We start from the raw sequence: 24724 nt of genomic DNA, 5'->3' as shown, positions 1-24724 counted from the left end.
ATCAATCCACATCTTAACAAGATGTTGGTGAAAGTAATTTGTATTAGTCCACAGATGTGAACTCTGCTGCCCAGCCAACTCCATTTTTGTATTATTTTGTGCTTGATTTAGCCTGAACAGCTTTGTCAAACCCTGTATTATGCATGACATGCATTTGTTTGGTCCCCTGCCTGCTCCCCCGGTGCATTTGTGTGCCAGGCACTGTCTGCGGTGTCCGCCCCTGTCCCTGGCTCCGTGCTCCGGGCCCTGCTGTTCCCATTCCCGGTGTGCTGAGCAGCAGCTGTGGAGCCTGTGCTCTGTGCCCCAGGGCTGTGACAGCGGGTGCTCTGCAGGGACCCCCTGTGACCGAGCCGGGCCATCCAGCCGGGACACGAGTCCTGTTCCCGGGAGCATCGCTGGGATCGTGGCTGGTCCCAGGGCTGGCTGCTGGGCTGAGGGCTGGCTGGGTGCAGGCTCTGGATGTGCACAGTGACACGGCTGTCCCTCATCCCTGCCCCACTCACTCCCCGTGTTCTTTCACTCCCTTTGGTGGTAGTTTTGTCATTAATGCTTCTCCACAATCACTGCTGTGCTACCCTGCAGAATTATTTGTCAGCTGAAAGTCACAGCTTCTGGTGACACAGTGTCATGTAAGAGTTTGTAGCACGACATTTCCAGTGGCTTTCCTCTCCTGTGTCGATTCCTACCTTGGATTTCCACCCAGATGCATTTGTTGGTCCATACCCACCCCTTGCTCTTGTATAAAGCTGCAGTGAGACAGGGCTGCAGGCTTTGCTTTGGTACAGCCTGAAATTTGGCCCAGTACTTGTTCATTGAATGGTAGGTTATATATGAAGTGAAATACATAAAATGTCATGCTAATTTAGTGACAAACTGGAATTTTCTCTGTGTGGTGGCGAGAGAAAATTCTCTTCAGTTGCTGCCTGGCTGCAGCCCTCGATATGCAGTTTTTCAGCAAATAGTGTCATTCATTTGCTACAGTCAAAGGATAACTGGTCTTTGTAGAACTAATTCTTGTGTTTATTAGTGCCTATATTAGCAAGGTGACTAGTGCTTTAGGATCTTAATTTTGTTATCCCATGCTTTACAAACCAGCAATACTGATTTCCATTCCTTTCTGCGGGAGGGGACCTTTTTAAAGCTAAAGACAGCAAGCAAATCCGTAATGTGGAATAATAAAAATCCAGTATTAATTTACACTATTTCTTGGCAACATATTCATTTCCAGGCTGAAGTATAAGAATTAACAGTGGTGCAGTTTTGTTTTGACCAAAATTTAGGAGACCCGTTGTCGGTTTACATAAAGGAGAAAAAATAAACCACTGAACATCTGAATTATTTTTTTTTTCAAAACTAGATTCTAACTAATACATTCAGGATTTGCAATAAAAAGCAAGTTTGAACTTCCCCACTATCAAAAAGTTGGGATCTCCTTTTTCTGCTTCTCTTAGCAGCGAATGGAAAACTCCCACTGGCTGTTGGTCTAAAAGCTGTAGCTGATCTGTCATAGCCCTTTAACAGTTTATCCAGTCCAAGGCTGTTAAAAAGTGCTTATTTTTTTTCCAAACTCACCACAGACAGTATGTGTACTTATATTTTTCCTTGAGAAACCAAGTACATTTCAGTGCAGAGAAGTGTACAGAACGTGTATAAAGTAAAGAAAGTGCCCCGTTTTCTGACAGTAAATGTTTCTGCTCAAGTATTTGCACTGGATTATAATGAAGCTTTGGTTAAGCAGATTAAATAGACAAAAGCAGTGAAACTTCAAAGGCTGACCAAATGTGCTGAGGTTTTTATTTCCCCAGTCTGTAATGCCTGCTTTTGCCTTCCTCTCATTAGCACAGAAAAATAAGCCAGTAGAGCACAATGTGTTGTCCCTCTGTAGTGCCTGCAGTGCCTGATTTCTAACGGGGTTTTAGGGTGAGTATGGAAGGTTTTTTTCAATGTAGCAGTAGATAATAGATCTTCTGTGAGAGGGGTTTTAAGAACAACTGCACAGCTGAGAGCTCAGCTGTATTGTAGACCTCATTTTAGATTCCAAGAAGCAACCAAACACAGATATTAAGTCTGTGACTTAATCCAATGGTTAATTAACTGTTTCTACATGAAGCACTCAAAATAGCAAAGGAAAGTCTGTGTTTTGTGCTGTGAGGAATAAGGTAAAGCAGTATTCAATGGCATGTGTAAAAATTTATTTGGATATTTCTAGATTGCATTTTCCAGTGTTCCCTGCAGAACAGTTAAATGTGCAGCATCTGTTATCATTTTTATTTTGAAGAGTATTTCCTGTACTGTGGGATTCATTTGGGCTTTTGTGTCACTTAGTCAAGAAGTTATCACAGAAGTCAAAAGTTTTAATTGGGGGAAAATGGATATATTTAAAATATGTAAAATAATGACAAAACCTAAATTAATTAAAAATTTAAATATATAATTTTAAAAGTACAGAAATTATGTTAGCTCTGTAACAGTTTCCTGTTAAGCTCATTTTATAATGTTAAAGATGATAAACTAGTATGGTGTATATGAGCAGAAGTATCAACTTTGGACACGGTTGTAAAACAGCAGTGAATTTTTACACTGTATGGCTTTTGATTAATTTGGAAAAATTACTGTAATTCCAATAAAATAGACTATTTTTGGCTCTCTGAATATTTTGAACAGCCTGTGAATTAGCAAAATCTGATTCTGAACAGGTAAATGGCATTTATTGATGGAATCACCCACCTCCATGTACCACAGAGCCTCGTGGATCTCCCTGTCTGGGCTGTTTTCTCTGCTTTTCTAGAACTGGACTCTGATGCTATAGGACAAAAGCATTTTCTATGCTCCATTTTGAATAATGGTTTTGCTAAAACTTGTCTCCTTGTAAAAGCCTTGCCAGAAAGTTTATGGAAAGAACCTTTTTAGTTTCAATTAAAGACGGGCCCTATAGAGTCAAGACGGGAGAGCTGACCAAACCACACAGGCTTCAGACATTAATTTAATTCTCTCTTCCTTCATATTTCACAGTCAATCTCTTTATGCTAAATGCCTGAAATGCATGCCTTTTCATTCTGGAAGCAAGTGAAATTGTAGCTTTATGTAACAAGTCCTTTCCTCTTCCTCTCTCCGTGGTGCTCTGAGCTCTGAACAGCTCCTTTGGAAATGAAATGAGGTGGTTCTGCCTGGGTACATCAGTCAGTTAAAGTGGAGAGCAGAGGTGCAGGACCTGTCAGACCACTGCCTGTCAGGGGGGACTGGCTCAGAGGCACCTGCAAGAGGCAAATGTTTGTGGACCTGCACAGATTGTGGACAGATTTTTCGTGAAGTAGAAGCTTCATTTGGCAACTTATTGCAATTACTTGAAGTGAGGGAACTGCAAGTAGTCCCCTATTATTTTAGACATAATGGAGGAAATGAAGAAGCCAGACAGGAACTAACAAGTCAACAAACAAAGAAACTTCAGAGACAGCGCTTGCCTCACATAAAAAAAGACAACTATTACACCCTCTGTTCATCATGCCGTGCACTGAGCAGCACTGAGGGGGCCAGGCTGGTCTCAGAGCTCTTGCCAGGCTGAAAGACATCTACAGTTAACTTTCTCAAGTCCAAAATCAGCAAGGTTTTGGTTACTTTCTCTAGGAAAGCCCCCTCCTTTTTTTTAGTTTTTTTTTTCTTTTTTTTTTTTTTTGAAGGCACCCTGAAAGTTCTCATGTCATTTTTAGCTTTTGTGTCTGCAAAAATTTAACTTCACTTCCACAGAGAAAACTAAAGCAGAGCAAACATTTGCTTGCTACTTGGAAAGACATGATTTCCTAGTTCAAACTCAGAAGAGGCAACTTTTGTCAGCAAGGCAAAGGTGTCAGTGTCATCAAATCGTGAGTGGGTTTTAACATTTTTTTGTTTCTTTAAAATTAAAAGCCTGTTTTGAGTTGACTATTAAATTCCCCACGAAATGTTGGTTCATTACTGCAGTGGTGATGATACTTTGCCTTGCTAATGGTTGCAGGGACAGAGAAGGTCTGGGGTTTGCAAGTGAGGAACTGGGTGAAGCTTTGTCCTGCAGCACTCGCTGCACTCACTCCCTTCAGTGTTCCCAAACCCCACTGCACTTCCAAAACAGAGGCAAATGCCTTGTGCAGGTCTGATTTTGTTCCAGTTTGCACATTGCTGCTTTTAAAATGGCTGTGAACTTGGTCTGGTTTCTGGTTTGCAAGCAGTATAATAGGCCAACACAATTTGGAGGTCGTTTTCTTTCTCCTGTTTCAGAGATACCTGAAGAGTTCGTGCTTTTTTTTGTTAAATGTTCTTTCAGTTTAAAGAATGGCTCCTTCCAAGACACATCTCGGTCAGATAAGATGCCCTGGGAATGACTGGAACTGGATTTACAACAGGAAAAAGTTACTTGAGAAGACTTAATTATGCAGGGAAAGTTTCTGGGAAGCAATTTCTACACACAAAGGATGATTCTAAAGTGTTATTTGGAGTAAATATCTATTTATGTCAAAATTCATGCTGATATTTGGTACTACTTTGAGTCCATTTACTGTTTACTATAGTAGGAAGCAGCAGCTGAATTTTGTGGTAGACCTTGAAACTTCAGAAACAGCATCTTTGCACATGAGGGTTTTTACTCACATTTGAGGTTTAAATTTTATACATCATAGAAAATTCACATCACCTACTTGCTTCATGAGTAGATGTATCTGGTGTTTAAAAGTGATGTAATGAATTTAGTGGCTGAAAACAGAAGGGGAATGTTACCATATCTGCCACACAGAAATATTTCAGTACTTTTATTTCTTTATTTTTTCTCTCTTTTTAGGGTCAAAAGGCTTGGATAGAGAAGACCTTTTCTAAAAGAGAATGCATCTATGTAATTGCCAACAACAAAGACACTAGCAGGTAACATTTGAAATGTTTGCTTTGGCCAACAGAAAAGGTAAATACTGAAGGAACTGGACTTTATTTGGATTTAGATGTGTGAAACTGAGACCCAGTTTCTTCACTGCCCTTAAAGGGAGGTGAGAGGGGAACAAAAGCCAAGTCATGCTTGCACTGAAATCTGTGTCAGACACAGAGGGTGAGGCTGGCAGCAGGAGAGGCAGGGAATTGTTAGTTCCTAGCTTTGCAAGCCTGAATCCTGAATTCTGAAGGCGAGGGTGCAATAATGTGGTACCATTCTTCACAGCTGGTATGACATTACCACCAGCAGTAATACACAGGGCACTCCAATTCTTAGTCCAAATGTTGCTATTACTGCATGGCTGAGCCACACTGTGGTCCATCTTGTCTGGATAACTCAACATCGGAGCTGATAACTTAACATGGGAGCTGATGATTTAACACGGGAGCTGATGACTTAACATGGGAGCCACGTGTGAGCTGCCACCTCTGAGGAAGAAACAGGTGGTCAGTGCTCCTGTTTGCATTCTTCCTCCTTGCCTGTCCTTAAGCCTAGAACAGCTTTCCAGTGCGTAACACAAGTGAAGTGAGGTGAAATTTTTCATGTTTGCTTGTTAAAAATGCCTGAGGACTGGTAATTCTGGCATAGGTGTGTATGTGAGAGGTGTTTCTATGATTCATGTAGAGCAAGGCGTGGTCAGAGGGAAATCTAATTTCTGATTTACTGTTTTCTTTTATATTGGAGATACTGTAATCAAAGTCCCCTCACATTTTAACTTACAGGTGCTGCTGTGGCCAGCTCATTACCCAGCATATTCCACCTCCTCCAAGTATAACAGCTAATAAAAATGGAGAAGAAACGAAGCAAGTGGAAGCTCAGCCAGAGAAATGGTCTGTCAGTAAACACACCCAAACATACCCAACTGATGCCTATGGAAACCTTGAATTCCAGGGAGGAGGACATTCCAACAAGGCCATGGTAAGGAGCCCAGGCTACTCTATCTGGTATGTCAGCTCAACAGACTGTTGGGTTTTCTTAGCAATAGAAGTAACAGCAAGTCAGACTTCTATGAAACTTTTGTTTTGCTTCTCTTCTGAACTAATCCAAATTTAGATTTGTTTCTTTGCTCATTTATTTTCTTATCTCTCTACTGAGGCTGCCACTCAAGACAACCCACCTCAAAAACTTGTCCAAAATGTGTGGGAGAGGTAGGTGGGTTTTGTTAGTGGTGGTCTGTTTGTTTTCACAAGCAGAAATAAGCTTATTCCATAGATAGAGTAGTAGTTTGAACAGAAATCAGAGTGGTGGAACTAAACTGAGAAGAAGGCAGGTCATTGCTTCAGAGACAGAACTACATCAACAGTGAGTGGGATAAAATGGAACATGAGCCTCCTGTCTTGTGAAGGTCATTGCTTCTCTGTGGCTGTCAAACCACAGGTTATAGGAACAGTACAGAACACCTTCCAGACATTTTAAATGGGTGGCTTCCAACAATGCAGATTTGTAATAAGAGTTTAGGATCACTTGATAGCAGTCAGTTTTGCAGGTGAAGAGAGGCAAGTAAGTTCATGAAGTGAATAGTAAATTGTGAAAGTTTTCGGCCATTTTTTCTAATCATCAGCAGCAGAGAAATGTAATTTTGTGTTGCTTGAAAATTATAAAACTTTCTTCAAGATGAAAGGCATCATATAACCATTGTTTGCTCAGTCAGTAGAAATTTCCAGAGCAGGTGGAGTGATAATATTACACATTGCTCTTTGCAGTACATCCGTGTGTCATACGACACTAAACCAGATTCTCTGCTGCATCTCATGGTGAAAGACTGGCAACTGGAACTGCCCAAACTCTTAATCTCTGTCCATGGAGGCCTCCAGAACTTTGAAATGCAACCTAAATTAAAGCAAGTATTTGGAAAAGGTCTGATAAAGGCTGCCATGACCACAGGGGCTTGGATTTTCACTGGTGGTGTTAGTACAGGTAAGCAATTCCCATCACTTATAGTTTACTTAAGAATTCAGTGATGTTCATTCACTAATTTTTTCCCATAGACAGAAGATTTAAGTCTACATGAACAAGTCATTGCCCACTAGACCAAAAAAGGAGCATTGTAATCATTTGTGTTAATCTCCTACCCAGCCTAGACCATAAGATTTTCCTGGGTCAGTATTGGTTTGCATTACTGGTGTTTCCCCTGAAAAGAAATTTCAGCCCTGGTTTCAGTAGCAAGGAATCTACCAGTAGTTATAATACACTTCTTTTAGTGCTTGGTTATCCTTGTAGTTAATAAGTCTCCTACTCTGAATTTGCCAAGCTTTAGCTTCTTATGGTTTGTTTTTGTACAAAGATCTTTCTGTTCCTAAAAGTGTATTTCCTGATGTTGTGGTTCGTGTCCACTGAATAACACACTTGGAGACAGACAAGGGTACAGATTACACTATGGCAAGTTAAGTCACTGGGTAAGTCTTTTAAAGACTTCACTGAATTCAGCATGAGGATGTGAAAAGATAATAGGATTTACACACAGCTATAACAAAATAAAAACATGGGTTTGTCTGCATTGCATGTTCTAGCACAGCGATACCAGGTTGGTAGTGAAAGCAACCCAGAAAAACAGGCAGCTCCATGAGAGACAAGAAGAAAGTTCTGCTGTTTAGTGATCTCTCAAAAGTGCCAAGAGTGAATTCAATTATTGTACCCACAGGTGTCATTCGTCACGTGGGAGATGCCTTGAAAGATCATTCCTCCAAATCCAGAGGACGAATATGTGCCATAGGAATTGCACCGTGGGGCATTGTAGAAAACAAGGAAGATCTAATAGGAAAAGATGTAAGTCTTTAAGGAAAGAGCTGTTTAACAAAATACACTGTTAATATTTTTGAAGTATTACTTTACTCTGTTTCTAAAGCAGGCTTAAGAGCTAAAATGGAACAATTTCTTGAAAAAAAGTTGTTGTTCAAGTGTATTTCTCAGGTTGTCACCTATGACCTCAATGTAAATACAGAGCTAGTGAAGTTTCACTGCTTTCAGGAGTAAAGACCTCTCTGTGGTGACAGTCTTCTGTCCTAACTCCAGGGTGGCATATGGAGACTTCTGTGTCATAAGTCATGTAAGGGCCTTTACGTGTGCAAGGCTGGCATTTATTATGGATGGGTGCTCTGGAGGGGCATATGAATTACTAGGAACTCCAAATGAGAATGTATTTTCTAATGCAGTAAGAGGATTAAGTGACAACACAGTGTGTGAACAAGGAGACACGTTAATGAGCTTAGGGGAGCATGCAGGGGAGTGCACAGATGTGACTGTCATCCCCCAAAGAAGAGAGTGCTGTGAAGAGTTCAGATTAGGACTGCAAATGCAAGCTGTTACTGATTCTCCTCTGGTTTTGATTATAAAGGTTTGGTTGATTTGTTTCCTCATAAGACATGTGCTTCTGTTGGGTGGGTGGGGGGATTTTCCCGTTGGGTTCTTCGTTCTAACCCGGGCGCGTCTCTCCCTTTGACACGCAGGTAACACGTGTTTACCAAACCATGTCAAACCCTCTGAGTAAGCTCTCTGTGCTCAACAGTTCCCACACCCACTTCATCCTGGCAGACAACGGTACTTTAGGTAAATATGGAGCTGAAGTAAAGTTACGGCGTCAGCTGGAGAAACACATTTCCCTCCAGAAAATAAACACACGTAAGTGCAGTGGGGCAAACTGTCAACATAACTTCTGAAAGGATGGGAGGGAGGAAGGGCTTGAAATACTTTGAGGTGTGGAAATGAAAGGCTTCTTCCAGCTCTTTCTAGACAAATTAGATCAGGACTGTGTGAGTGAACCAGAACATGTGCTGTCTGACCAGTGGTGAGAGAGCCCACATCCAACAGCACAGGAAAGCCATGAAACAAGGGTTGGATAAAGGGACGGAGAAAAGTCGACAAAAAATAATGAGGAGGAGCTTCAAAGCAGTAAGAATCTAAGGAAAGGAAAATGTACAGCATTTGTGCACTTCTGGTTAGAATTCATAAGCATCAATAAACACACAGGATGAACTGATTTTGTGCAGTTCCTGTTTACAGGAACCCTGTGCAACTCAGTGATTGCTGGTTCCAAACATTCATGCTAGCATTTTATTTTCTCTTTTAGATGGCTGGATTTGTTTCACTTGAAATATCACACTCAAAATTCTTGGATCTCCCAGATAAACTCAGCTGGGATTTCAATTTTTAATGAAGCCATTATCAAGATGATCTCACATCAGTGCTTTCATATTCAGTTTTATATTTTCATATTTGTATTTATTTGTATAATTATATATTTGTATTTATACTTAATATTTGCATATCTAGTTTTGTGTGTTTTTTAAATATCTTCCAGTTATTATGGCCTCTCTAAAAGAACTTTCTAGAACTCTTTTTGCTATTATCTTAAAAAAATGCTTTTAAAAGACATTTTTAATTATTTGCAGAAAAAAGGTTTTTTTAAAAAGATGACATAAAAAAAATTGGTAGCTGTGGTTTTCCAGCAACTTTAAAAAAACCCCCACAACTACCTAATTAAGAATGGTCCAATAAGAAGTTTATGCTCTTTGAATCCACATTTCAATTAAGAGCTACTGGAGAATTGACATCAGTTCTACCCATTGCCTTTCTGACTTCTTACACATGCCACTGTAAACTGTGTAGGCCTGTGTAGATAAGAGAAAACAGACATCCAGAATGACAACTGCATTGAACTCTACAGAGCTTTCTAATAGGGCTTAAGTGCTCTTATAACTAGAGCAGAAAAATCAAGTGGAGTGCCAGGTAAAGCCACAAAGTGCAGTTAGAGATGAGCCCCGAGTCCCAAACGTCCTGGGAGGTGTGTAAGGAAGGCTTTGTGCCTACAGGAGGCTCAAGAACCTGAGCTGACCCAGTCCCTGCCCTGGCCCTGGGTGTGGGTCAGGGTCAGGTGCTGCTGCCCACGGGCTGCAAACACCAGCCTGGGCTCTGCTGCTGGGCTCTGTCTGCTGCAGGAGTGCTGGCAGAGTGTGGGGTTGGAAAAGGGAGCTCTGGCTCGGAAGATAAGGAATTCAGGGCCCAGGACAAGATGCTGTGTGTCATTTCTTTTAATACCACTGGGGCTGGGGATGTTGGTTCAGATCTAGGTGGTGTTTGATGATCTTTGTCACGAGTTGGGAATACACAGAGAAACCTATTCTGTGAAGGGCTGCAGTACCCCTACTGGTAACAACATGCAGGGAGTTGTTTTGTTTCTTTTTAATCACTTCAAGCACAGGCACCTCTTCTGGAAATCTCTGGAGGAATCACTAAAGATTTCATGGACACACAGGCCGGGCCATGCTCTGTGACTCCTCCTTGTCAGAGCTGGGGTACCCTGACAGGAGGATGTCAGGAAGCTTCTGCTGTTACTGTGAATGGTGTTCCTGTTCTTCAGAGAGGAATCAAGGTTGAAAATACCAACCCTTTCACGTGTTCTCAGCCATGCAAAAAAAAAAATGCATCTTTATAAAGTGCTGGTCATTTTACAGATTAAGAACTGAATTCAAATGCTTGTAATAGTGGGATTAGTCAGCTTTCAGGTAATGTTTTGTCCTTCATTTCCCCAAGTTTCTTGTGACCAAGGCTACTGAGACCATGTGACCTGTGGGCTTCCCTTTGTCATCCTATGCCTGGAGATCACAGTGAGGCAGGGACAGCAAAGGGATGCTCAGCTGTCGTCTCTTCCATCGCCAGCCATTTCAGCCTCATGATAAAAACACTCATTTCATACTTTTTATCTTAGGAGTAAGCCTAGGTATATGTCACCTTACTGAAGACTTCCCATAGGTAACCAAGGAAGAGTTCAAGCATCAAAGACAGTAGCTGGGAGCCATCCAAGTAACATTCTATTGCTAATGAAGCAATAGAACATCATGTTATAGCTGCTTTATCTGTACCCAGTGTCTGTTGCAAGAGGTTACAAACAATTCATCAACAGTGACTGAATAAGTTATCAGTATGGAGCTGACACAAAAGCAAGAGAAGAGAGGCATCTTGCTCTTTTCCTTTTGTGGCCATGAAACAGCATATGGATGTTTTTGCTCATGGAAATGGCCATCACTTTTCCCGATGGCTCTGGTTTGAAGTGATGCTCTAACACAGAAATCACATCCACTCATAATATATCAACCTCTTAAACTAAGTTGCAATGACACTTCTTTTTTTGTGTGTTTTTTTGTTCTTCTGTTTTTTGCAGGACTGGGGCAAGGTGTTCCTGTGGTTGGACTCATAGTGGAAGGGGGTCCCAACGTGATCTCCATTGTCTTGGAGTGCCTGCGAGAGGAGCCCCCTCTCCCTGTTGTGATCTGTGACGGCAGCGGGCGAGCGTCCGACATCCTGTCCTTTGCACACAAGTATTCAGAGGAAGGAGGGTAAGATTTCCAGATCTTCACCAGAGCTGTGTCTTGCTCAGGAGGGCACTGTAGGACTGTCTGCCTTGCTCTCACTGAAGTTTCATAAAAACTCACCTGAAGGACAGAAGGCTGCTAACCAAGGACATTCTGCTGCCATTCAGCTTTTGCTGCCTGTTTGATCTTAGCCCTGGAGTTCATGAGTAGAAACTGTTACCTCTTGGAATGTGTTTGATGGTCCTGTGCAGTGAGCCTGCTCTTGGTGCAGTGCACTGTCATACAGGCTCCAGCAGTGTCTGCTGCACCGTGCTTGGGGCTGGATTGGGCGTGATAGAAGCAAGGAACAAGTGGAATAACTCTTTTCCTCAGGCCAGGGCTGAGGTTAATTGGTGCATGTGTTTGCAAAATTTGTACTGCCTGATTCCAGTGCACTGTGGGAATGAGCTTCATTCTCCAAGAGAGCCAGACCAGCTGTGAAAATGTTGGACTCCCTTCGTTCTTTTGCTACTCTTTGCACCTATGATGGTTTTTTGGAGCAGTGCTGCCTGATATCACGAACAGAGTGGAGGGTGTTTTCTGGAGCGTTCTACTCCACAGCCCTCCTGTCCATTGTCCAAATGAATCTCCTAATTCAAAGTTTTCTGGAGTCTGTTATTTTTATGGTTTTATGGTATTTTATGGTTGGTTGTTTGCCCCTTTGGTGGATACAAAGCCTGCACTAACAGCATAAAGCTCATCTACTCAAGTGAAAGCCAAGTATTACATTTTTAGTTTAAAATATTGCTCTTCCCAATCAAGTAGCATACTTTCCCCATTGTCATTGTTAATATCAAGATTTTATCTTCAGTAGCCAGATACAGGCAAAACCCTAATATATTGCCTTGATTAGGGTATGGCACCTGTCTTGTGCTGAAGATACAGCCTATTTCCTGGAGCTTAGCTTGGGTTACATATCAGGGGGACAAGTAGTATAGTCAAGGGAGGCAGATGCTACTTGCTGAATTGGGAGAGCATCTCTGATGCTGGATTTTTTTTGGTGTTTAGCCATCATGCATATTTAATCCTACTAGGAAGTATTTAAGATTCAACAACTTTCTTTTCCTTTCTGCCAACCAAGCCTTCCTTAGCTTAGATCAAACTTTCTGTTTTTTCTTTTTTTTCTTTCTCATTTGTCCTTCCTATCAGCTCATGGGTAATTGGAAGAGCTTATCAGGATCAGTCTGTCTGAGATGTGCTCACTGCATGACTTTCTCTCCCTGTGCATATGATGCAGTGTTCAATTTTCTTCTCCAATAATTATAAGATAAATGTGTTCATCTAGTAAGGCAGATCTACAATGAGAATTTTTTGTCAGTCCAATCATTTTCTCACAATGAACTTTGAATTTTACTGTATCTCTCGGCACCTGCTGCTAATATTTTCCATCATCTGAAAATACATGTGTTTTATTAGGAAATGCATGAAGACTGAAGGGCTCTGGTTCATATTGCTTTGAGAGATGAAACATTTCTGACCTTTCCAGAATGCTTTCAATATAATTTCTTGAATTTTTTGGCTTGTTTGTTTCTCGGGTATTATGAGGTTTCAGATACACCAGCAATTTCAATCCTCTAAGAGGATAACCAGGATAACCAAGGTGACATATCAGAAGCGTGAAATATTTGGGGATTTTCAGCTATATGCCAAGGGTCTTGCAACATTTAGAAGCAAAGGTAGGGGTCCTGTAAGTCATAGTGCTAACTTATAATATATAACAAGAGTAAGAGCTACCTGCATTTTATTCCAGGGTGAAAGGATAGTTCAAGTTCTCTGTCAGTTTTTTAATCAGTGCTGAAGTACTGAGATGCATAAAAGCCAGGTTGGGTATGAATTTCCTGATTGCAGTTAACTCCTCCTGAACTCCTTACCTGTACTGAATGAAGGGTGCTGTATGTTTTCATTTCCTTTCAAAATGAAGTCGTTGCTCTGGTGGATGAAAACTTGTTTCTCAAACAGCAGGCCTTCTGAATATATATTTGTTCTGGCAATGTCTTCTTTTATGTCTCATTTTCTTTTAGGATAATAAACGAATCCCTTAGGGACCAGCTTTTAGTTACCATCCAGAAAACCTTTAACTACAACAGGAATCAAGCTCATCAGCTGTTCGTCATTCTTATGGAGTGCATGAAAAAAAAAGAACTTGTAAGTGTTCTAAAAGTAGTTCACAAAGATCATGCCTGTGACCAAGTTTACAGAGTACTTTCAGGTGCCATTTTCCCAGGGTTATAGTTTAAACTCTTTTTCCCCATGTAGCTCCATTAACTGCACACAGTCTTTCACTCATAAGCATAGACCGAGAAAAGAATTCTGTCTTCTGGAAAGCCTCAAAAACAAATTTGGGATTCTTCTCCTGTGTAAGTTGATAGGAATCTTTTTTCACAGACTTGAGCAAGGCAGACTAAGACACTGAGACAAATGCACTAAACCCAGGATCAGCTGCTCCTGTGTTAGAAAGCACGGGAAAGATGATTGAAGAAAGGGTTCCTGGGGGCAAGAAGCATTCCAAGTGCATCAACACAGTTTGGTTTCTGGCACAGTTAGTCTTTAACAGCCTTTCATTGCAGTAAAATGGCCTTTGCAGGCCTTTCAAAAGAAACTGCAGCATTAAGTGCTGTTCCATATCCCACCCTTTTGTGCTCCTGGTTTGTCCCAGGTCTGTTTTGCCTGCGGTACCACTCAGGTTCCTGCCTGTCTGCCCCAGCACAGCTGCAGAGAAAAGTGTGCTCAGGAAAAGAAAACCTGTCATCTGGAAACAGTGCACTGAAACTGTGTTCACTGTGCCTGTGACTTTGCAGGCAAAATGGGTCTTTGAATGTTTTCCTTTGACTAATTGTTTCAGTGAAATTTTGTCAATATGGTGCCGAGATTAGTTCCATTCACACACCCTCACTGGAAGTCAAGTTGGCAAAAACCATGAGTGATAAACTGACTGGAAGAGAGTCAGCCTTCCTGGAAGAATTGGTTGAGAAAAGAGAGCCCACTACTGCTTTAGTCAAACTGTTTTGAATTTTCAATGCACATCAGAGCAGGCCTGGTTTACTCAGCAAAATTCAGACACTGAATGCAGCCTAAGCAGACTCAAAGTTTGTTGATAGTTTTGTCTACCTTCCTGTTAATTAATAAAAGGTTTCCTATAGTTCTTCTCTCTTCTAATGTCATGTATCTTTGCATTCATGTGAAATCTATTCTAACTGTTGAGAAAATTGCTATTCCCAGTAGTAATGATAGCATCTGCTGTGGAGAATTTGTTTTGGAAAACGAAGAATTTGGGGTTTTTCTCTGCATGTGGTATTAACTTATCAAGACGGAATATTAGGTTATTCTGCTTTTGAATTACCAATCTTTTAATACGTGGTTCAGTGGCTAAACTTGAATGAATTAGTATTTTTAAAATCAGTGAGTTGCAATGGACTGAACCAAGCAAATATGACTAGAAATAATTGCCTTTCTTTATTATTTGGTTCTGCCATTTTGATTGTCATGTGTAATATAACCTGCAGCTAAAAAAAATTTGAGTGTTTTTGTCAATAAAATGGATGCTATGATAGTTATCTTGGGTAACTAGCATTTCCATTTCCAAACTGGCATTTCCATTCCTGCTGGAAAGTAATAGAACTGTCAGAAAACAATCAGTTTTGCATGGCAGTTTTGTCACCATTTTTCAAAATTCATGGGTTTGGTGAAGATTTTCATCAAGGTTGTCACGTTTAGCAATGCAGGGATATTTTAAGATAACTTCATTGAAAGAATTTATTTAAACACTTTCACGAAAATTAAATTTCAAAGAAAAATTTAGTGAAACTGTACTTTTTGAACAATCTGAAGTCTTATGAAATAATAAAGCTGCACCATTGTGCTCTGTTTGCTGTTGCATGTTCAGTCTCCCTGTCCCTGTGTGGTAATTCCCTGTGTTTGGGTTTGTGCTCCCTTTAGATCACCGTGTTCCGCATGGGCTCCGAGGGCCAGCAGGACATTGAGATGTCCATCCTGACTGCTCTCCTCAAAGGTGGGTCCTGCAGGCACTTGGGAAGGATGCACAAGACAGTCCTGTGCACTGTCTGAGGTTCACTCTTCGTGTTGTGTCTTTGATTTATTCTCTTGGATTCTACCAAGTACCTGAATGTGCTTGGTTAAGGTTCAGCTTCACAGGGAGCACAAAATCTACATTAAAACCTTTGTGTGACTTCCCTCACCTGAAAGCCTGAGATGGGAATGCTGCAACAACTATACTACTGATACTTCAGCTCATTTTATTGCAGTTTTAGCGTACATTAACACAGTCAGAAGAAAAGGTGGGAAGAGAAAAGGCTGTCTGGATTTTTCCAGATCTCAGGTTGTGATATTTAAGCCTTAGAGCAATAGGATCAGGTCCATATTTCTTTGGAGTTTGTTACATTTGCAGGTATATAGTAGCTGCACAAGCTCAATATGGGATCACTGGAGTCCCCAAAGCAAAGAAATAAAGAGAGGAAGTGTTGCATTCTTATCTGCAGCATCAGCCAGAGGAGCTGAGAGGGGTCTTTCAGAAGAGTTAAATATCTGTCTTTAGTGTCAGAATAGAAGTCAATGTAGGAACTTTTTAAAAAAGGGAGATAATCTGGTTAATCCTTTGGAAATCAGGATTATGGGGTTACATGGAAGATGCTATAAAGCAATTTGATGAATCCACTACTTTGTGGTAGAATTATTCTAATGGTAGTATGATACAGAGTCAGGCTGGCTGTTTTCTAGTTCTTGGAGAAGTGAATTACAGAAGGTTGTCCAGTCTTGTTTCATCATGTATGAAATACTAAATATCTGTGTGTTTCCCTTTAGGTACCAATGCATCTGCTCCAGACCAGCTCAGCTTGGCTTTGGCCTGGAATCGTGTGGACATTGCACGCAGCCAAATCTTTGTCTTTGGACACCACTGGCCAGTAAGGCAAAGTTTTCCTACTCATATTGTTTGTCAGAAGTTCAAAGTAAATTTAAATTGTGTAATATTCACACTTTGGATTTTCAATATTGAATTCTGGTTTGTGCTGTTAATTAATTAAGAATGTCATATTTGTTTTGAAAGTTTTTATACTGTCATTTGCAAATGTTTAGCAATAATTTAATCTCTGTGAAAGAAAGAAAAGCAATTTCATGACAAGCAGAAAAATAACCTGGAGAGTTGGGCAGAGACAAACCTAATGAAGTTCAACAAAGGCAAGTAGGGCCCTGCAGCTGGGGAGGGATAGCCCCAGACACCAGCACAGGTTGGGGGCTGACCAATTCTGCTGAGAACGACCTGGGAGTATTGGGGGATGACAAGCTGCCCATGAGCCAGCAGTGTGCCCTGGGGGACAAGAAGGCCGGTGGTATCCTGGGATGCATCAGGAAGAGCACTGCCAGCAGGTGGAGGGAGGTGATCCTGCCCCTCTGCTCAGCCCTGGGGAGGCACATCCGCAGTGCTGTGTCCAGTCCTGGGCTCCTCAGCACAGAGAGACACGGAGCTCCTGGAGTGAGGCCAGTGGAGGGCAACAAAGGTGATCGAGGGACTGGAGCATCTCTCTTACGAGGAAAGGCTGAGGGAGCTGGGCCTGTTCAGTCTGGAGAGAAGATTGAGAAGGGATCTCATTAATAGTTATAAATATCTCCCAGGCAGGTGCCATGGGGATGGCTCCAGACTCTTCGGTGGTGCCCCTGTGACAGGATGGGCAGCAATGGCCATAAACTAAAACTCAAGGAATTCCACCTCAACAGGAGGGAGACCTTCTTTCCCCTGAGGGTGGCAGAGCCCTGAGCAGCTGCCCGGGGAGGCCGTGGAGTCTCCTCTCTGGAGACGTTCAAACCCCCCTGGACGTGTCCCCATGTCCCTGCTCCAGGTGACCCTGCCTGGGCAGAGGGTGGGACTGGGGGATCTCCAGAGGGCCCTTCCATCCCTAACTATTCTGCAATTTAAGAATCCTTGTAGGATTTGAAAGGAAAAAAAGCCCTAAACCAAAAAGCATTCACTGGGAACAACCTGTGGCCTCACACAAAATGGGACAATAGCAGTCCTGGTCACCCCCAGTGGACCTGTAGGATGCACTGGCAATGGTTACCTGGACCTGCTTTGCCACTGGCTGTGCCATTGACATGTCCCAGCAGCTGGCAAGGTCCCCAGCTACCTATTAAAGTGTACAGCAAGGAAATTCGTGGATCTGTTTAGAAGGAATTCTGTTGCTCACTTCATTCACAGCTGTGAAAATCTCTCTTTGGATTAATGGAGCAATATCCTGATGCACAGAATAAACCATTGCAAAGAACCAGCTTCTGGAAGGCAGAGCTGTGCCAGATGAGCTAAGAAACAGATCTTCAGTAAAGCTTTAGGTCCTGAAATTGCATTTTATCTCTCAATTTGTTGGAGTTGGATGCTGCACCAGTTGATGAAGTCAGTGGTGAAACACTGCAGTTCATCTGTGTAACTAAAATCTTCTAAAATCCTCCAATTTCATGTCTCACTGTATCAATGCTTTTTGCTTTAATGTGTGAACCATCTGGTGCTGAATTACTGTGAAGCGTTGTGAGGAGAGCAGCCTGAAAGAGGCTGTAAGAATGAAGGGAAAGAATTTTGGTGGATTTTTCACGTAGTTGTCTTTCCTGAAACTATGCAATAAAATGACACTCAAAGGAACACCATTCGTGTGCATGCTGTACATAGTGGAGAGATTTATTTCATTTGGAAGCCCACATAATTAAATTTAAACAAATGTTGCTGCATGTGCAGTTTTATTTCTTCACTTCTAGTAATGTGATGTTTCCAATATTCAAGGTTCATTAAAAAGCTTATGCAGAGAGGATTCAATAATCCTAAAGATTATGAAATATTATTACTATAAAATGTTTAATTGGGTGGAATGTTCCAACCTCCATATTATAGTCTCCCTATTTCACTGCTTTGAGTCTGTGTTATTGACTCCATCAGACATAACAGCTTTAGGAAAAGTGCAAAGTTGTGAGTGTGCAAGAAGGTCCTTATACTTAAGGAAATTACCATTTTTAGTTGAAAGGTTAGAAGTGGTGACTAGGGAGGAAGTTCAGTAGGAGTGTATCCAATTAAATAATCACTGTAGGATAAATTAGATTTCTAACCCTTTTAATGCATTATAAATACAGCCTATAGGAAGCCTTACAGCTTCTGATGGTACAGCTCCTGAGAAGGAAAAGAAATCTCCAGCACCTCAGACTAAAGGAGCCAGAGGGAAAGGAAAAGGGAAGAAAAAGGGAGGAAAAGGAAAAGAAGAGCCAGAAGAAGAAACAGACCCAAGAAAGCTTGAACTCCTCAACTGGGTAAGATGAAAGTATTTGTACTGAAACTGTTGAAAATTGTTTCTTTCATCCTGAGGGACAGGGAGAGAAGGAAAGTACACATTTTCATTCTACAGGATTCTCATTTGCACGTTCCCATAGTATCAGCAGTAGGTTGTGCAGGGGTGTTGTTCAATCTTTGAGGCAGGAATCCCTCTCTCATCCCATGTGCAGCACATGCAGCCATTCCTCCAGAGTACAAGTCAGTGCTTATCTGCATCTCCTTCCCTGCTTGTCAGAAGGAAACAAAAGCATCAGTGAGCATCTTCATCCTTCTGTCTCTGTGTTATTTTGACTTGTTCCTGTCATGCTGAGCAAGCAAACCCCTTTTTCACAAAGTGTGTCAAGCATAGTATGCCTGATTTAATTAAAAATACTGAACAAAATAATTGAAAGCTACAAGTTGAAAGACTGAATGCTGCAGTTGTATTGATAAAAGTTCCTATCCCTGCTCTCTTGTCAGCCAAGACCTCACTGGAAAACTCTACCATCTCTATTGACTTGCACATGGGTAAAATGTTATCCTCTGAATTCCTCTTCACTCACAGATTAATCCGTGTATTTGGGAACTCAGGGATATCCTAAGCAATGAAAATGTTTGTGGTTGTTGGCCAACCAACTCTTCTGTGCTCATGTGGTCTCTCACTCTCCCTTGTGCACTCCAGGTGAATTCCCTGGAACAGGCCATGCTGGATGCACTGGTTCTGGATCGAGTGGACTTTGTGAAACTGCTTATTGAGAATGGAGTGAATATGCAGCACTTCCTGACTATTCCTCGCCTGGAGGAACTTTATAATACTGTGAGTGACCAGAAATAACAAAATGCCTTTTTCTTCTTATTCTCCTTCTGAGATATGCTTGTTTTTCCAAAAAGTTCTAACCCTGACAGCACACAGATAGCAGTAAAGGGAGCCATTGCTACTACACAGTGTCCCATTGCTTTCAGAAGCTACTGCAGTTTGTTATGTAAATATAGTGATGTATTTAAAATGCATGTTCAGGACACCTGAAAGAACTAATGTGGATAGTAAAAATTTAATGACCAGCCAGTAGTGGCCATCTCCTTTGAATCTCAATTATTTTTTCATGTATGTATGTTTTAATATTATTGAAATAAGACTCTAAATTTGGTAAAGTACTTACACAACACCTTTTATTTGAGCACATTGCAGAAGTCAGTACCATTTTTCATTGTGGCCCAGCAAAGCAAAATTTTTCACAAAGCTGTAGAACATCATACTTCGTTATTCAAATTCTCTCCTACCTGATCCACAGCAAGTTCATTTGGAACGTGGGTTTTCTGGGCTGTCTTTCTTTCTATCACTTAAGTGGCAGATAGTCTAGAGCAGCATTCATACAAAATATAACCTCAGTCTAGTCATCCAGTCCCTTTATGGCTCCTGCAGCAAGACAATACCAACAAGTGCTGGTGATTTGAGTGCTGTGACTTGAATCAGCACAGGAAGGATTATGAAAAAAGGATTCACACAGCTTTTGATAGAAATATGTTTGTCACTGTACCCAGTTCCTTCTTGTCACCCCTCTGGAGTCAGGTAGCACGTGGTTGTCTAAAGTTCTGCTTATGGTGCCAGATCATTAATTACATTTGTGTTTGCCAAGAACCTGAAGAATTGAAGCTCTGATGGACCGTGAATTATTTTTGTTTCAGAGATTGGGTCCACCAAATACGCTGCATTTGCTGGTCAGAGATGTGAAAAAGGTAAGTTCTACTAACAGCAGTGTTACATTTGCATGATTGCATTAGACATGTGAGTCAACAGTAAAAGCAAGCACAGCGTGGGGGAAAGCAGACATTTGAAATTAGATGACAGCTCTTAAGGAAAGGAAAGATAAATATCTGCTTGTGACAAACAGTGATGTTAGTCTAAATAGGGTATGGCACTGCTAATCATTTAAAAACTAAGTTTTTTAAAGAAAATTAAGCTCCCAGTAGTGTGATATGGCATTTGAGATTTAGGTTTTGTTTCTTCTCTACAAGAAGCTCCTGATGCAGGATTTACAAAGGAGGAATGGAAGGAAATGCCTGTAGGTTACCTGGAAGCCCCATTCATGAACACAGAATTTGTTCCCTTTTGTTTGTTTCCTTGTGTGTATTTTAGTTACTTTTCTCCCATCACTCCTTCTTTTACCTGGGAGAAAATCTATTCTGTCCTAAATTTGTTATTCATTTGTTTCCATTACATGTGAATTTGTTCATTATCTGTGAATGGGGAGGGTCATTGTAAGATTTGTCATATTTGATCTCTTTGAGGTTGTGGAGCTTTTATTCAGTAAAATTCAGCTGCATTAAATTGTCTGTATTCCTTTTTGCAAGAAAAACTCCCAGTTATTCCCGAGAGGTTCAGATGTGGGAATTATTCAGTACTGGGTTAATGTATAATTCATATTCATCTGCTTCTCTCATTCAGCATTGTCTCTGAGTGTTACTGATGTTCCTCTGCATTGTGCTCTCTGTCTGTCTCTCCCCTCCTCCACTGCATTTCCATGGCTCCTCCTGCAGCGGCAGTCCCGGGGATTCAGTTGGGTTAACTTGGAGGTGACGCTTCCTTCGGATGTATCCCTTCCTTAGGATGTATCCCTTCCTTAGGATGTATCCCTTAGTTGTGTCCTCCCTGCAGCTGCTCAGTGGTGCTGTAGAACAGTTGTTGCTGTAGGATGTGGCTGGGACAGTAACGCAGCATTTGCAGCTCCCAGTTCTGACAGTCAGGACAACTCTCCAGTTTTAGGTGTAACCACGGAAATTCTAGTTTGCCTTTTGCTTTGATTCTGGGCTGCACATTAATCATGGTCTGCAGTGTAGTTTTAACTGGAGATAATATGATGGAATATAATTTTCCATTAAAAAGTGTGTAAAGTATGCCTGACATTCACCATAAAATTGGGTCATGCTTTTATGCTGGATTAATGATAATCAGTACAAAGTTACTTAATTTCACCAATATAACCCTTGCAAACAATGCAGACTTGTATGGACACTGACACAGTGTAGGGGTAAAACAAATGAGGGTTTGTTCACAACTATAAAAACTGCCAACAACAAAACTAAAAAAATATGACCCCAAAAATTTTCATGATGTTAATCAGTTATCAATAATTTCATACAAATATTCAGATACTGAATCCAGTGGTTGTAAATAATACCCATGTGCCAATTTGATCATGACATATGTCTAACCAGGCAATTTAATCTGTGTTATGTTTTCTTATCCAAAGTCCTTATTAATTTATTGTCTTCTTTTTGGTAGGGAAATCTTCCACCAGATTATCATATCAGCCTAATAGATATTGGTCTTGTGCTTGAATATCTCATGGGTGGAGCTTATCGCTGCAACTACACCCGGAAAAGTTTTCGGACTCTTTATAATAATTTATTTGGACCAAAGAGGGTAAGAATGAGTTCCTTCTGGATGTGGGCATCGTGCTGATGGTAAAAAATAAGTAGTACCCTGTTCCTTCGTTTCTGTGAAACGCTGCATGTTAAATTCTAAAGGAATGCTGCAAGATTGAACTGAGAGCTCCAGCAGGGAAGTTACATAAGAAACCTGTAAGACATCTCTGTTAAAGGATGGGAGGACACGAGAGGTGGTGAACACACTGATCTGGAGGTGAATTTCCTCCTATTCCAGTAGTTTACAATCCAAGCATTTCTAACTGTGGTGTGCTTAGAAGCACTTTTTTTTTTTTTTTTGAGCTTTTGTGACCACGTGGTGATTTTAATTCTCAAAGCAGTATATTATTGACTAATTCATTTAACTCTTCCATCTGAACCAAAATCTTTCACTTAGGTGTAGCATAGAAAATATTTGCTAACCCATTGCATTCCTGCAAATACAATTAAAAGGGAGAGTAGTGATGATGATGATGATGATTGGTACAATTATTTAGAATAGTAAGTTTAATAGTAAATATTGTGCATTTGTAGATGAAAATGGTGTTGCTTGGTGTTGTTTGGTCTTTGAATTTTCTCTTCCATCTAACTGATTTTTCTTTTCTATTTTTTAATATTCAGCCAAAAGCTCTTAAACTACTAGGGATGGAGGTAAGTTGGATTTGTTGTAAAATACTGGTTTATCAGAACATTTCTTGATTCAGTTCTGTTCTTGCTCTTAACTTTTTCATTATGACTTTAAGTAAATTTTAACTGGACAGGATATTCCACTTTGCAAACATTCTGTGAAATACTTCTGACCATTTTTTTATGAGTAGCATCCTTAGAACTGCTTAAAGCTCTGTTCAGTAGTCTTCAGGCAATTTTTAGCACTATTATGTAATAACATGTTTCATGTTGGAACATACTGTAGATTTTATCATTCATGTGTGAACATTGATGATATTGGAGAGAGTGTGATCCAGCAGTGCTGCTTATGGTGAAATCTCCTTTAACCATGAAATAGCAATTTCTGGGCTGATGAAGTTTTATCATAGAGAAAACCTTTAACTGGAGTGAAAAGTCAAGGTGGTCAGACACGTCAGCTGCTGTTCTCCACTATAAAACATCTTGCTACTGTGAAGGCACCATGCTTTGTAAATGATGGGCTGATCCAGAATTTGGATCCAGCTCCTGCATCAATTACTTGTGTGTGTGCAGAAATTTGTAATTGGGCAAAACCAAATCTGGGATGATGCCTAAAAACTCACTCTGTTTTGGTGGTAGTTGCTTCTGTTTCTGAAAAAAAAAGTATTGCTATAGACCAGGAAAGCATTGCCAGCACGGGGCCAGGCACACTCCTTGGGAAATGTGCTTTTATTAGTGCTGAGAGTGTTCCAGCACAGGGTGTGCACGTTGCTTATGTCGTATTTGATGTGAATCATACCCACACACAAATGCCTCTTTTTCCCTAAGCAGATAAGGAGCCTTTTTCTCTACAGAGAAAGTCCATGTTATGTTTAACCTCTCTGATCTGCTTCCCTTTTTCTAAAGGCTCAAGGCCAAAAGCTCAGCCCCTCAGAGGTGTGACCCTCTCTGGTCAGCATTGACCACAGTGCTTCTCCGAAAGCACATTTTGATTTTCTTTCAAATGTTCAATGTGGCACAAACCCAAGTGCCCTCTCCACTTGACAGCAGGTATAGCCCACTCCCTTCTTCCAAGAGAAGGAAAAGTGAAAAGAAAAATTTATATTTCTTCTGCTGAAGTGGGCAGTAAATTGATGTGACTTCAGCTGTTTTGGGATTTTCATTTTCAGTATTAGCAGCTCTAAAAAAAGAATTTTAGACTTGTCAACACTTTGTCTTTCTTACCTAGGGTGTTTTGTTTTTTTTTTTATTTTCTTAGTGAGAGATTCTCAAATCTCCATTTGAGATTTTATGTCTGGTGCTTCAGAGAGGCTTCTTCGTGTAATTAATGACCTTTGAATTTCTGTAGCAGACAGAGGTCACCACTTGCAGTTCTTAAAACTGCTGAAGGAGAAGTGCATGCTTAATTGCTGACTGAAGAGTCGTCTTTGGAAGCCTGGGGTGTGAGGCTGAACTCTGAACTTGAATTTAAGTTCATATTTTGTTGAAAAATAGTGTTTTGTTGAAAACAAGGACTGACTTTGTAGAGTAGTAATTGCTTTTACTTGCAATCCACTTCTGAGGCTGGAATCCAGGTCTAGAGTGATGATGAGCTGTCTACACCTATATATGCATTGTTCTTCCTACATTATTTAAACCCTAATTTTCCCAATCATGGCTTTTCTCCCTTCAGGATCCTGCTTCATTGTCACTACTTCCCTTCAGTTACTTCCATCCTCCCTATCCCTTTAAGACATGGGATCCTTATACCTTCCGTTTGCCCTGCACACATAAGAGGAGATTGCTTATTCCCAGGTGAACACTCCCTTTGGTATCTTGCTGTTCTAAAGGACTCTGTCTGCCCGTCTTTTCCATTTGCATGTCGCCACTCCACCTGCATGTGGGTCTGGAAGCTGCCTGGGTACCCGTGAGATGTGCAGGTATCCCTGTTCTTCAGGGATGGACACGGACATACGGAATGAGAAATGACAGGGGAACCTATTCATAGGGAATTCAGCTTTGTTAGAGCTCCGTTGGCACAACTGCTGCACTTCCACACGTGGTGGAGATGTGAGCACAGTGCAGTGTGACAGGATG

At 41.0% G+C, this 24724-nt stretch overlaps 1 protein-coding gene across 1 annotated transcript in view; it reads left to right on the top strand.

Moving 5' to 3' along the window:
- TRPM1 (transient receptor potential cation channel subfamily M member 1) overlaps positions 1–24724 on the top strand; it is a 79477-nt gene that overhangs the window by 36868 nt on the left and 17885 nt on the right. The window contains exons 2-15 of the mRNA XM_027704388.1: positions 4808–4887; positions 5671–5866; positions 6652–6865; positions 7590–7714; positions 8395–8566; positions 11106–11280; positions 13317–13440; positions 15232–15304; positions 16114–16214; positions 18421–18594; positions 19278–19412; positions 20282–20332; positions 21879–22019; positions 22643–22672. Of these exons, the coding sequence (XP_027560189.1) occupies positions 4808–4887; positions 5671–5866; positions 6652–6865; positions 7590–7714; positions 8395–8566; positions 11106–11280; positions 13317–13440; positions 15232–15304; positions 16114–16214; positions 18421–18594; positions 19278–19412; positions 20282–20332; positions 21879–22019; positions 22643–22672 (1791 nt within the window). The remainder of the gene's footprint in view (positions 1–4807; positions 4888–5670; positions 5867–6651; positions 6866–7589; positions 7715–8394; positions 8567–11105; positions 11281–13316; positions 13441–15231; positions 15305–16113; positions 16215–18420; positions 18595–19277; positions 19413–20281; positions 20333–21878; positions 22020–22642; positions 22673–24724) is intronic.

This window comes from Neopelma chrysocephalum, unplaced genomic scaffold (assembly GCF_003984885.1).
Source record: "Neopelma chrysocephalum unplaced genomic scaffold, ASM398488v2 Primary Assembly neopelma1_274, whole genome shotgun sequence".
NCBI classification, from domain to species: domain Eukaryota; kingdom Metazoa; phylum Chordata; class Aves; order Passeriformes; family Pipridae; genus Neopelma; species Neopelma chrysocephalum.
Note: the sequence above shows the minus strand (reverse complement) of the source record. Positions and strands in the feature narration are given on the sequence as shown.